Source organism: Suillus discolor (assembly GCF_016758755.1).
Source record: "Suillus discolor strain FC423 chromosome Unknown F5147scaffold_12, whole genome shotgun sequence".
Lineage (NCBI taxonomy): Eukaryota > Fungi > Basidiomycota > Agaricomycetes > Boletales > Suillaceae > Suillus > Suillus discolor.
This window is the reverse complement of record NW_024541259.1, coordinates 421,101-434,389: the sequence shown is the minus strand read 5'-3', so window position 1 is coordinate 434,389 and position 13,289 is coordinate 421,101. Positions and strand designations below refer to the sequence as shown.

Sequence of the window (13,289 nt, the reverse complement as noted above, 5' to 3'; positions counted from 1 at the left end):
ATAGATCCTAGTTACATGCCGTGATAAATATATACATAAGTTTGGAATGGTTGCACATGAACAATACCATGTGAAGGGCAGTTGTAGGCAGGCAGACGCGTCGAAGCTTTCCCGAGTTAGCCTAAGAGATCCGTCGGTGATCGGTTTAACCCAATGTTGCCGCACGGTCTTAGAACAAAGGGGATGATCGGTATTACCCTCGTGCGTGGAGATAATATGGAGCTTCATCGTGGCATGGCGGGCAAATTCATGTGGTGTATGTACAGACGGCACACGTGTGTCGTAGCAGTTGGACGATAAGACTTGCTGTAATGTGATGTCACCATTAATACATATCTGCCTTCCATTGAATCGGTCGGTTCAGGGGGAAACTAGAAGTTATTGAATATTAGTATATTCTCAGAACGGCTGCTGTTCAGCATCATTACCAAAAAGTCGGACAATAATGCGACCCGTATAAACCTTGTGCAAGGTTTTACGTGAGATGTTAGAAGGATCGTGTTCGGGGATGATGGTCTGGGCCATGGCATGACAATGCCGATGAGTGTCATTCTAGTATGATGAGCAAAGTACGATGAGTCAGTGTCCGAACTTTGAAACGAATATGCTCCAGTTCCCTTTGCTGCGATGATCGATCCCATTATCGTCGGGCTCGAGGAGCGTGGTGAAAGATCGTCGCTTACATAAGCTAACATTTTGCCGTTGAAGCTCGAGTTGGCTCGGAAGCTCTCCATGTCTTCACAACTTCTCGTCCGTCAAGCTGTTCGTTCAGCGCGCCAAGCTAGGGCGTATGACCAAGTCAGATCAGATTTCCATGTAAAATTGCATAGAAATGTGCGCGTGATTTCATCTTCAGTGACGCGCTCGGCGGCAGCTGCACCGAAACTGAAACCGACACCGACCTCAACGCCTCCCCCTCCGTCTTTCGAGCCTGCACCGCAGCGAGAGCAATCATGGTTGACCACGAAAGTCAAGGCTTCTCCACTCCTTTTCTCAGTATTTCTCTCTGCGGCGCGTATTCTTGGCTATGGCTCGCCGCAACAGTTTGCTAATCGGCGCACTCTGCTCTTATACAACACTCTATGTGCTACGCGTGCTGATGAAGCGTCTGCATTTTGGAGAGAAGGTATGCGCAGTAACTCTATGTGACGCTTAATTAATTCCTAAATAAGAATACGCTCTTCCGCCAACTTTCCAGTCCTGGTTTACGATCACAAACCTGCATGTCTGGCTGCTCACTGTCCGACTCCGTGCTCTCCCTGCACCACATGGGATACAGCATGTGCAAGGGCTCATTGACCATTTCTTTCAGGACGTCGAGGAACGCTTGCGCGCTGTCCTTCAACCAGGCGTCCTACCTCCTCGTTCTTCATCGCCAAAGCTATTAGGCACTACCGAGGATGGTTCACATTATCCACATAGCTCTTTTTACACCACGCCCGCCGCCCTTGCTCCCAAAAGCACCTTTCCTTCGAATAAAGCCTACCAAGAGGCCGTAAAACTTCAGAAACGCTCTCGTGCACCAGAAAAGTTGATCACCAGGCAGATGAAAATTTTAAAAGAGCAATGGGCCGGGATGGGAATGAGTTTAGACCTTGGCCTCGTAAAGGGCGATGCTGAGATGGCTGCAGCAGTCTGGAGAAATTTGTTGGGTGCACGGGGTGCAAGTGGGATTGCGTTGGACCACGAGGCCAACGGCAGCGGTTATCGGAGAGCGGTTAACCTAGTTGGTGGACTTGTCGAGGATGTGAGAAAGGTGGACGTAGATAAAGAAGAGTTCAAGGACGATAACAGTGGCGTGCATGACTTTGCTCCTTCGGAAAATGACCGGTATGTGTATTATTTTTCTTTTGTCACTCACTCGGTGCGCATCCGACAATGTCGTCTCCAGTGCAGTACCCACCCGTGGCACTTGCGCTAAAGCATCCCTCATCTTGTGTTCATATTATTTCTTGCTAATCGTCACTTACCCCAGATATATCGGTTATCCAGAGCTTATGGTCACACTTGTCTCCTACATCCGCCGTGAGATTGTGAGACTGGAGCGTCTCGACGACAGTGCCATCATGGGACCACGGCGTGTCGGACGTGAGGGTGAAGGTGTCCAGAACCTGAGATGGGGAGATATCGAAAACGCTATTCGGAGGTAAGTCGGCAGTTAGACCATTCCTAGATGACGAGCTAAAATGTATGTTTGTCTCCCAGATAGTAAGCCAGACAGCCTGAAGGTTATCCCGCAGCTGCGGTATTCGGAGAGTATATTACAATGCATATTTCAATACTTTGTGGTTGGATGATAATTTTTTTTGCCTCGATCCGAAATCTTAGCTCCCACCTTTTGCCGTCGAGGCTGTGAAATGAGATTGGTGTGTTAGGTCAGTCCGTTGGTTCATGTTCTGGTTCGTGAGTTGTTCGGCACCGGATTACAGGACATTTGTTTCCACCTCCTAGCATGACCTTGCGACAATTGTTCTTCCAATGAGTTCTGATGGGGCTACCAATGCCTGAGTGCTGCCGAAAAACTTTACCATTTGACGCAGCGAATTGCTTGGAAGCGAAGCCCAAGCGTATAGGACATATACGTATGAGCACTATATGACAACGGTTCCGAACTTCCTCTGGTTAACAGAGTTTGTTCGGTCCAGCGCCAGAAGCTACGTGGATTTTAGCGTATAAGTAGTCTACCCCATTTCAGTTTTACAAGATTTGGTATGCTCCTTGTTTCACGTATCCGTGAAGGCTGACGACAGTCCCCAGTCTAGTACTGAAAATCACAACACTCACCCAAGGTGCGTTAGTACATGCTGAGTTCTGTTACTAATTCGCCCATCATTTCGCGCGCAGGTTTTCTATATCAACAGGATTCGATGCGGTACCAGTACATAGTAAACGACTGGTCTCACGTCAAATGACTTCCACACGACCCAACGAACCTTGCGGGCCCTGCGAGTCGGTTAAATGTTCGAAATGTGCATGTTGGAACTTGGAAGCCTTGGCCTGGAGCCTATCAGTCTACGGCATACCCTGCGCATGGGAGTCGGGAATAGATAGGTATTAGGTAGAGGCTAGACTGGCCGCGATCAGCGACATGATCAAATGTCTAACCGGCTTCCATCAGACTCTTTCGGAACGAGCCTTGCATTTTTTTATCCAACTTGGTCCGGTGGTGTGGCATGTGCGTAAAGCCATCATTTACTGATGCGCGGCCGGTTCTAGCTGACATGCCGGCATCTCAAAGGCAGGTTTACTTAACAATTTTTAGCGATCAATTGGCGACACATTGAAATTTGTTCCAGATCAATGGAAAAGATACTTTTCCATCTTCCGGCCTCAATACACAGCTGACGCTGCTTCGAATTCTTGCGGCTCTTGTGGGTGAATTTCGAATGGCGTGACGTCGCATATCTTGTCTAACTTTATCTACCTATGCAGAGGCCAGGCCAGTCGGTGCTGGCGCGCTGGCGCCTAGGTCTTTGTTTACTGCCTTACGGCGTTCTGGTCTCGGATGTAGTGTGGTAGACCCGTCGGCCATGGCTTGTCATGCCGTATGATGTCCCATCGTTCCGTGATTCACGATCAACGATTTCCGGCGCATAATTCCCTGTTCCAATTTGTGCTCCTCGCGGCCCTCTAGAAATATTCTCACACCGTACCGGACTCCTCGCATCATTCAATTCAAAAATTTACGATCTGGTAATGAAGGGACGATGATGACACAACGGGCCACAAGTACAGCTATTAACTTGAAGCCAAAGGCCGGACTCGAATGGTGGCTGGCTTAACACACTATACGGCGGTGAAGCCGAGCATAGACGCTCGACTGTTGCACGACTGTAAGCTCGAGTTTCGGCAGTTCAGCTTGAAATATGATTGCGAACCACACATGCGCCGCTTTATGTCACTGGGGCGGCGTTATCGTGCCGAGCCTTCCGTGTACGTAATCTGTACAAAATTGGTAATGTCGGCGGGATGGGCCACGGTCCGCTGATGCGCATTTCTGACATTTCAGTCTCAGGGGTAGATGATCCACGGCGTGAACAGACTGTGGCACCAATCGAAACGACTGTAGTAGAAACAAATCGTTGTTTCCATCATTTTCACGGTCCCAGACTGCAAATCCTGGTCGCCATGTTGAGTCAGTTTGACATTCTGTTCACATCGCACAAAGTATTGGGTATAAAAACAATCGCTTTCCTCTCTAGTTGTTCCATCCTCTTCCACCGCCTCCAGCTGCTTACCTTCCTCTCATTAACAATTCACAATGCAGCTTACTCTTCTCGCATCCCTCGCTGTCCTTTGCACCTCTGCTTTCGCTGCCCCTGTTGACAGCCGCTCTCCTGAATTGGTTGATGTCTTTGCCTGTGCGTCCCAGAACTCGTCGTAAGAACACGAACTGACATGCGCAGATGTGGAGGATGTTGCGAACGACCCAATCGTGAACGTCCTCACCAAGCGTCAGGGCTTGGTTGATGTCTTTGCATGTGCGTGCCCAACCTCATCATAAGCATATGAACTGACTCTGCGTAGACGTGGAGGATGTTGCGAACGACCCAATCGTGAACGTCCTCACTAAGCGTCAATCCGTGGCTGATGTGGCCGCCTGTGCGTGCCCAAACTCATTTGAAGCTTACGAGCTGACATCTACGCAGATGTGGAGGACGTCGCGAACTACGCAACTGTTAACGTCCTCACCCGCGAGGCGTCCATAGCAGATGTCTTTGCCGGTATGGCGCTGACTGCAACTTATAGTTGGCCGCTGACAGTTTTCCAGACGTCGATTATGTTTTGGACGATCCTACAGTGAACGTCCTCACCCGCCAGGCGTCCATAGCCAACGTTTTTGCTGGTATGTGCGCTAACTGCAACTTATAATTGGCCGCTGACAGTTTTCCAGATGTCGATTATGTTTTGGACGATGCTACGGTGAACGTTCTCACTAAGCGTCAGTTGGTTGACGTCACTGCAAGCGAGTACCATCCTTGTGATTCTTGAGCTGTTTTTAACACAACCCCACAGTTGTTGACGATGTTCTCAACAATGCTGTTGTCAACGTACTCACCTAAGTCGATTTGCGTCCCCTTATTACGTCGAACTCTCGCCAACCTTTGCATCATCAATTTGGTAGATATACCCATTACGGAGCGCACTTCCACGTTTTCCTTAGTTAACCATGCGGGCTGTTCGTTGCTACTTATAATGCAGTGTTCGCATGTCCCGCATTAATTAACGTGCGTTTGAATCACTAGAACCTCGTTCTCAATCATTCGCGGTGCATTCAGCTACACTATCAGTGTTGCATCCGCCCAGTGTGAGCGTGAAATTCACTATAAGATGGCAACGCTGTTGAGATGTGTTTTGTCAATCTTCAAAGGCATCCTAATTGTGACACCTAATGAATAGTGTTCCGCGACTTACTTCCATGGCAGGCTTAACACTATATGGCGGTGAGGCTCAGCATGGACGCTCGACTGTTGCACGACTGTAAATTTTCAGCTTGGAATATTATTGCAGACCACACATCACACATGCGCCGCCTTATGTCACTGGGCGGCGTTATTGTGCCGAACCGAAGTTACACTTCCCTGCACGTAATATGTACAAAATCAGTAATGGTCGGCGAATGCCTCGGCGGCTCGGCCAGACCGTTCGAAGCTGATGCACATTTCAATTTCAGGGTGGACGATCCACGGCGTGAACGGACTGTGGCCCATTCGAAACGACTGCAGAAACAAATCATAGGATGCGTTCAGTCTCAACCAACAGTCCATCGCGCATGTAAGTACAAGGTCTAAAACGCTTTACCACTGGCAGTGAACAATCGCGATCATGGGCGAAATTACGCAGATGGGTACCTGCATATAACGTACCTTCGGGTCTTCTACTTCGAAGAGAAAAGTTCTTTCCATCATTTTCACGTCACAAAAGGCCCCAATCTGCAAACCCTGGTCGCCATGTTGAGTCAATATGACGTTCTGTTCGCATCGCAGAAAATAATCTCAGTATTAGGTATAAAAACAGTCGCCTTCCTCTCTAGTTGTTCCATCATCCTTTTCCCTCTTCCACCGTCTCCAACTGCTTACCCTTCCTCTCGTTAACAATTCAAAATGCAGCTCACTCTTCTCGCATCCCTCGCTGTCCTTTGCTCTTCTGCTTTCGCTGCCCCTGTTCAGAGCCGTGATGGTTCGTTGGTAGATGTCATCGCCTGTGCGTCCCTAAACTCGTTGTAAGAATATCAACTGATATTTACGCAGATGTGGAGAACGTCCTGAACGACGCAGATGTCAACGTCCTTACCAAGCGTGATGGGGGCTTGGTTGATGTCATCGCATGTACGTGCCCAAACTCGTGTTATAAATAAGCATACAAACTGACAATGGGTAGATGTGGAGAACGTTTTGAACGACGCAGATGTCAATGTCCTCACCAAGCGGGAGGACTTGGCCGACGTCATCGTTGGTATGGCACTTACTGCAACTCACAGTTCGCCGCTGAAGGTTTTCTAGCTGTCACCAATGATTTGAACAATCTTGATGTGAACGTTCTTACCAAACGAGACGGCAGTTTGGCCAACGTCATTGCTGGTATGGCGCTTACTGCAACTCACGGTTGGTCGCTGACGGTTTTCCAGATGTCCAGGATGATTTGGACAATCTTACGGTGAATGTCCTCACCAAACGAGACGGCAGTTTGGCCAATGTCATCGTTGGTAAGACATTTACCTCAATTCACAGTTCGCCACTGAAGCTTTCTTAGACGTCCAGGACGACTTGGACAATCTTGATGTGAACGTCCTCACCAAACGGGATGGCTTGGTAGATGTCATAGCATGCGAGTACCATTTACATGATTCCTTTTGAGTAGTTTTTAACCCACCCCTCAGATGTTGAGAATGTTCTCAACGATGCTGATATCAACGTACTCACACGCTGAGCTAATTTGTGTGCCCTTATTACCTTCAACTTTGGCCAACCTTTGCATCATCAATTTGGTAGATATACCCATTACGGAGCACACGTCCACGTCTCTCATAGCACATCTTGCGGGCCGTTCGACGCCCATGTCGTAGTATTCATATGTCACGTATTAATTAGCGTGCGTTTGAATGATTGGAACCTTCTCGCTCTCAATCACTCGCGGTCCATTCTACTACGCTACCCGCGTTGCATCATGCAGGTCTGAGCGTGAACTTCACCACCTTTACAGGGCGAAGCTGTCGAGAGGCGATTGGTCAACCTTCCAGGGGATCCAGTTTGAAGGCTTTGTTCGATGTGGATGTGCACAATTTTTATCATGGTCTCTCATTTCGGTTGTTTTTACGATGCGGCGTTGTTGCGGAATAATGCTGTAGCATACATATGCAACTCTTCAAGCTTCAAGGACATGAATTGGATTTTGCTCTAAGAGATGTCAGAGCGTTATATGGTTTAATTAAATAAATAGTTTTCCGTGAATTCCTTCCACTCAGAGCGGCTGCTTGAATGCTTGATACTATTTACATACATGACAATGAAGCATGCTACAGAAAGATCACAAGAAAAGGTCATGCACACAACTGGTAGAAGACTGAGCAGGAGGCTCCATAGTCGATAGCATGAGTTTCGGCGAGACGGTAAAGACAGTACTTGATGTTTTAGAAATTCCAGTAAATCAAGAGTAGTAACCCACGCATTCGCGTTGTACAGCGGGCGCACGGCGGATAACATGTGGCCAAGATACATTACATATTGACAGACCTTACCTACGGAAAGATTTAACTAGTAATTCTTGTTGACATCCTGGCTGAGAATATTAATGGTGACGTTGTTGAGAAGGTTTTATATGACTGAAAAACGAGCTCGACATATAACTTCTAGAAGGCGAATATATATGCCAGAGTGCCGCCACCGCAGTGACCACACCCGTGATCAGACTCATTTTTCTTTGCCATACGGTTGGCTGCAGTTGCCACACAGTCAAAAAATAAATCGAACATGCAATACCTTTGAGGTCATGAGATCTCGTTTCAGGGCAAGAGTCTCGTGAATGGTAATGATATTAGCAAAACAATTGGTACGACATCATTGCCGAACGCAGAACTGGAATAATCACTACTCGTCCGAAGTAAAAATTCGTCAACGCAACGACACAGAAGAAATCCCCTGCTTACTTTCTAAGGGAGCTACCAGGGTGGGTGCGAGCCCACCAAATGGTACCAAAAGACGGCATGCCCAGGAGGAATACTGCAAGTTAAGCAGTGGAATTTCAAAGGAGCCCGAGCGACTTTGATACCGGTGATGGTAAAACTGGACGGAGGCTGAAAGGAGGAACTAGGAAACACTAATAACGAGATTTTAGCATGATCTGTGTGCTTGGCTGGATTAGAAAGTACAATATCAACGTTAACCAGAGACTGTAGAACGTTGTTCCAGGTCGTTCCGTATCATATTGTTTATAATGGCAAAATTCCGACCCTAGTAATTAATTATCTTCAGCTAAGTTCAAAGTCGGCAGAAAAATACTTACTACATACTAGTAGACAACTTGGTGGCTCCCAGTCTGTGTCGTACCACCCGCCAATTCAGAGGTACGATAGTATCACCAGGCTCACAGTTGCAACGTTGAACGTTGAACATCTTAGAACATTAGACATTGAACATTACTCCGACTCCCACGAAGTGTGGAGGAGGGTTCTGTCGCCATTTCTCTGCAAACATTTATGTTCTCACGGTTCGGTCTCGATTTGACACGATGATCCACCTTCCTTTCCACTACTTGCGTACGTTATCTGACATTTCTGCATTCTCTCCCCTTAGGCCTGCAATATTGTAAGATTCGCCTTTTTCGTCTTCTTCTTTTTTGCATTCTGAAAGTTTTTGCAGAATGTTCACCGTGAAAGCTCCGTGCTGTGCCGCTCGAGTGATCAACGAGTTCGACTGCCTGCCACTTTTAATCATACATGACATAAATGATTTATCCCACCTCTCGGCGTGAGTTTCAGGCATCCGTATATCGCCACTTCTGTGCTTCCGCTCCAGTTGCCAACACTTCTCGAACTCACAACGAGGCGATCTCCTCCCTTGTATCGAAATTTGATGGTTTTCTGACTTGGTTTAGTCACATTGAACAGACTATTGCAAATCATCTGCCGGGTCTCCTCATACCTGTGCTTGCTTAAACCGCCCGGTCGCTTCCACCTGGTGACAGGGGCCGGATGAAGGTAGATCACGTGAACGTCATTGTGCAGCATGCGCGCTAGGTGTTAGCTGTCTTGCCCCATTTGGCCGTCAACGAAAATCTTTTCGGATGTCGTCCAAGTTGTGAATGCTGTTTGGTGCTGTCTGCCCACTTTCTCTCTGTGTGTAGATGAGGTTGCTGAGATCCTTCGCCGCCTCCCTCCGGGCTGCTATGTGACTCGCTTGATTGTTCTCGTGTTCCATCTGCCCTTTCGATTGAGTCTCTTGTCCGTCACCTGTGCACTCCATCTGTTGACGTGCTATCGCAATGCATCCGTCGATGGCCGCCCCGTCTTAAATGCTCGATCTCGTACTAAGACCAGCAACAATCTGGCCTGTCACATCCATGAATGTGCTATCTATTTGCAGGCCGTGGACTCTAGTGCCCCGAGCAATATATGACTTGCGTACTTTCCTTTCATGACTCCTTGGGGTTTTCAGGACACTTATCACATTCCAGCCACTCTTGAATGCGAGTATGGCGCAGACATCCTTCATCGTTCGTCCCGCGAACTTTTTGTCGATGCCGCATAGTTTCCCTGCCGAGGGCGTGTGGGACTGTTTCAGCTGTCTTATAAGCTGCAGCCTGTGAAGAGGTGTGGCACGATAATTGGGATACAGGCATAACCTAGGCCGGTAGTCAGTAGCGGTACGCCCGAGATAGGGTCAAATTCTATATTTAGATGAATACTGTTAGATAGGAAACTCCTGTCGGTCAGCATACAAGCGCTGAAGGTAGCCGGCGATAGTGCTCAATGATGCGATCATTTATATCTTAGTGTGATTGCCATACTCAGTCAGAAAGCATTAGGCAAGTATGGTTGCCTGTCCCGGGGGCCAGCGGAGAGGAAGGACAGAATTACCAGCAGAGCGAGCAGCATACGCATGGGTTGCCATATAGGTAGCCAGGTGTAGTATTTGATTGTTTGAAAAAAAGGCGACACAAAAACACAAGCAGCGGCAGCGGGAACGAATTGTATAAGAATCGGGAGCATACCCAACAGAGAAATGTTCGCCAGAACAATGAATGTGAATAAAGATAAAGTGACCTCAAATATCGCGACAAGTGATTGACCAGTGCGATGCGCGAAGAGAGCCCATGGGAAGGCCACGATTAATCTACTGACGACGACAGTGCTGTATGTGACAGTCGCTAGGACCACAGTTAAGAAGGACTGCCCACAATGCATGAAAGATGACGCAAACATGCGCGGTGGAGAATGAGTACCAGTTTCAATGACCCATGTCACTTAATGAGCGAGAATCCCGACTGAAGTCACGAAACGGGCTGAAGAGACTAGCACCGAGATGGGAAATCGAGCATACAGATTATGGCTGTGGAAAATGAGCACACAACCTGGGATGCGATGCCGTGAGTGCAGCTCACGATGGTGAAGGATGAATATGCAGTTCGCAGTGGTGATAACGGACAGACAACCCATCGTCGACAAGTGACAATGATCGCAAAGTTCAGGACCATGACGATAAATGCATAGCTTATGACAGCGATAGATGCGGACACGGTCTGCGACAACAATAACAAGCGGGCAACTCACGATGGTAGGAACAAAATGATAAGCATGTGCAAAAGGGGATATGTAACAAGGGATATGACCTAATAAAAAGCGAACTCAAGTTGCGGCATGCGGGCTGAGAGCCTGAGACAAAATGAAGTGTGCTGGAGATCGGAGCAGTGGTAAACTGAGCTAAAGAAAGTCAAGGAGAAGACTTATGGGGGCAAGAAAAGTAATAGGGAAACGGGAAGGCCAGAGATTGAGCGTAGCACAATGTCCCATACGTAGTAGCAGAGGAGTGTGTAGATATGCGGCAAAGGCTGAAAAGGAATAGACCGGGAGAAACACGCACTAGTCCCTAACTCCAAGGCACCGAGCTTCGAATCACGTAAGGAGCTAATAAACGATGGTCCAGGCCAGGAAGCGAGTAGGATGACCGAAGGAAACTCACCAATGACCGTTATCATACCAAGAGTTTAACCGTACGCGTCAAGCCGGTTCTCGCGCAAGCTTGAACCACTGTATAGTATGCCACAACAAGGGCAAGACTCATGCGGAGCTAGTAAGATACTTCAAGTTAGTGTGGATAGTGTCTAGCACAGGGCTTCGCCCCAACCAACGGGCAACAACCAAGAAATGAGTAGAGCGAGAAGTGGATGTGCTTTCGAGGTTGAATGTTGTGGGAACGAGCGAGTGGACCCTTGCACGTTATAGAGCTGGGTGATGCACATACTACGTGACGCGTCGGCGAATACCTCGGGGAGACCGTTTCGAAGCTGATGAGTGTGATTAATATTGACGTGACGTTTGGATTTCAGAGTCCGGAATGATCCACGATGCGAACAGGTGGTATCAGCAGCAATTGAGACGAGTCCAGAAGCAAATCGTTGGATCCATTCAGTCTCTCTATGGCGCATGTAAGTAGTACAAGGTCTAGAATGATGCTATAGAGTGAACAATGGCAAGTTATAGGCGAAATTACGCCAATCGTATAGCTTTTTCGGACATAGATATAACGTACCTTCGAGGCTTCTAGTTCAAATCTTTAGGTCCCAAACTATAAACCGTGGTCGCCATGCTGAGTTATTCGGATCGCAGTTAATAATTAGGTATAAAAACAATCACCTTGGTCTCTGTTTTTCAAATCGTTCTTTGCCCTCGATTCCGACTGTTTAGCTTCCCCCTATCCACAATTCACGATGCAGCTCACTCTTCTCGCATCCCTTGCTGTCCTTTGCTCCTCTGCTTTCGCTGCCCCTGCTGAACGCCGCGGTGATTCAGAGATTGATGTCATCGCCTGTGTGTGTCCAAACTCAGTTCTAAGCATACGAACTGACAATGTGTAGATGTGGAGAACGTCTTGAACGACGCAGAAATCACCGTCGCCAAGCGGGATGGCTTGGTTGAAGTCCTCGCTTGTGCGTGCCTAAACTTGTCCTAAGCATACGAACTGACAATGGGTAGATGTGGAGAACGTCTTAAACGACGCAGATATCACCGTCGCCAAGCGTGAGGACTTGGCTGACGTCATTGTTGGTATGACACTTCCCGCAGCTCGCAGTTCGCTGCTGAAGGTTTTCTAGCTGTTACCAATGATTTGAACAATCTTGATGTGAACGTCCTGACCAAGCGTGAAGACTTGGCTGACGTCATCGTTGGTATGGTACTTCCTGCAACTCACAGTTCGCCGCTAAAGGTTTTCTAGCTGTTACGAATGATTTGAATAACCTTGATGTGAACGTTCTTACCAAGCGGGAGACTCTGGCTGAAGTCATCGTTGGTATGGCATTTCCTGAAGATCACAGTTTGCCGCTGAATGTTTTCCAGACGTCCAGGATGATTTGGATAATCTTGATGTGAACGTTCTCACCAAGCGGGAGACTTTGGCTGAAGTCATCGTCGGTATGGCATTTCTTGAAGTTCACAGCTTGCCGCTAAAGGTTTTCCAGATGTCCAGGATGATTTGGATAATCTCGATGTGAACGTTCTTACCAAACGAGATGATGCTTTGATCGGCGTCGACGTCAGTAAGTACTATTCACGTGATTTGCTTTAACTGTCTTTAAAGCAAGCCCACAGTTGTTGACGATGTTCTCAACGATGCCGATATCAACATCCTTTAGTCGATTGATGTGGGATTTCTGGTCATGGCTCTTTGCGTCTGCTTCATCACATTTGTAAGTATACTTACTATGACGTACACTTATTCCAGACTTCGGCGATTATTTGGCAGCATTCACACATTACGTATTCATACGGATTTCAATCGTCATTGGTCGTTCTCATACGCGCTATTGGACTATACGACCAGTATCCGGCAGGCGCGTATATAATAAAATTTGCTTCTTAAAACGGCAAAGTCGAAATGATACAAACAGCGAGTTCAAAATATGTGAATCCCATGCCATAATGGTTCTCTGCCGTTTATCCTTTATGCACGATATCATACTATTATTACGTACCGGAACGTGCCCAACGATTGAATTCGACGTATATAATCGGATTCTTTTAATGTGCCATTGCAATGGAAGAACGCTAGAGCGCTCATAGAGGACTAATTTTT

The 13,289-nt window shown here is 47.6% G+C and overlaps 3 protein-coding genes across 3 annotated transcripts; 2 read left to right on the top strand and 1 right to left on the bottom strand.

Moving 5' to 3' along the window:
* The first annotated feature begins 400 nt into the window (after positions 1 to 400).
* Positions 401 to 2,358, top strand: F5147DRAFT_49574 (uncharacterized protein). The gene is made up of 4 exons (XM_041429926.1): positions 401 to 1,126; positions 1,173 to 1,830; positions 1,892 to 2,146; positions 2,206 to 2,358. Exons 1-4 carry the CDS (start codon positions 733 to 735, stop codon positions 2,207 to 2,209), a joined length of 1,311 nt encoding a protein of 436 aa, XP_041295919.1. The 5' UTR covers positions 401 to 732; the 3' UTR covers positions 2,210 to 2,358.
* A 3,296-nt stretch (positions 2,359 to 5,654) lies between these two features.
* On the bottom strand, positions 5,655 to 7,127 carry F5147DRAFT_681487 (uncharacterized protein). The gene is given in 10 exon segments (XM_041436381.1): positions 5,655 to 5,775; positions 5,845 to 5,953; positions 6,007 to 6,204; positions 6,252 to 6,327; positions 6,368 to 6,369; positions 6,382 to 6,456; positions 6,504 to 6,570; positions 6,696 to 6,706; positions 6,754 to 6,828; positions 6,881 to 7,127. 9 exon segments carry the CDS (start codon positions 7,057 to 7,059, stop codon positions 5,917 to 5,919), a joined length of 720 nt encoding a protein of 239 aa, XP_041295918.1. The 5' UTR covers positions 7,060 to 7,127; the 3' UTR covers positions 5,655 to 5,775; positions 5,845 to 5,916.
* Positions 7,128 to 11,925: 4,798 nt separating this feature from the next.
* On the top strand, positions 11,926 to 12,849 carry F5147DRAFT_770745 (uncharacterized protein; the record flags this gene model as incomplete). Its single annotated transcript, XM_041441172.1, has 8 exons — positions 11,926 to 12,025; positions 12,073 to 12,144; positions 12,191 to 12,262; positions 12,310 to 12,384; positions 12,432 to 12,506; positions 12,554 to 12,628; positions 12,676 to 12,753; positions 12,806 to 12,849. The coding sequence occupies 8 exons, from the start codon at positions 11,926 to 11,928 to the stop codon at positions 12,847 to 12,849; spliced, it is 591 nt and encodes a 196-aa protein (XP_041295917.1).
* Between the last annotated feature and the right edge of the window lie 440 nt (positions 12,850 to 13,289).

What these genes read in the sequence shown, in the direction of transcription:
- F5147DRAFT_49574 (XM_041429926.1), top strand. Translation starts at nt 733, where the DNA reads ATGTCTTCACAACTTCTCGTCCGTCAAGCTGTTCGTTCAGCGCGCCAA. An exon ending in GTCTGCATTTTGGAGAGAAG is followed by an intron (nt 1,127 to 1,172) that starts GTATGCGCAGTA and finishes TTCCTAAATAAG; the next exon opens with AATACGCTCTTCCGCCAACT. An exon ending in GCTCCTTCGGAAAATGACCG is followed by an intron (nt 1,831 to 1,891) that starts GTATGTGTATTA and finishes TGTCGTCTCCAG; the next exon opens with TGCAGTACCCACCCGTGGCA.
- F5147DRAFT_681487 (XM_041436381.1), bottom strand. Translation starts at nt 7,059, where the DNA reads ATGGGCGTCGAACGGCCCGCAAGATGTGCTATGAGAGACGTGGACGTG. An exon ending in GTTGAGAACATTCTCAACAT is followed by an intron (nt 6,829 to 6,880) that starts CTGAGGGGTGGG and finishes AATGGTACTCGC; the next exon opens with ATGCTATGACATCTACCAAG. An exon ending in GTTCAAATCATTGGTGACAG is followed by an intron (nt 6,457 to 6,503) that starts CTAGAAAACCTT and finishes TAAGTGCCATAC; the next exon opens with CAACGATGACGTCGGCCAAG.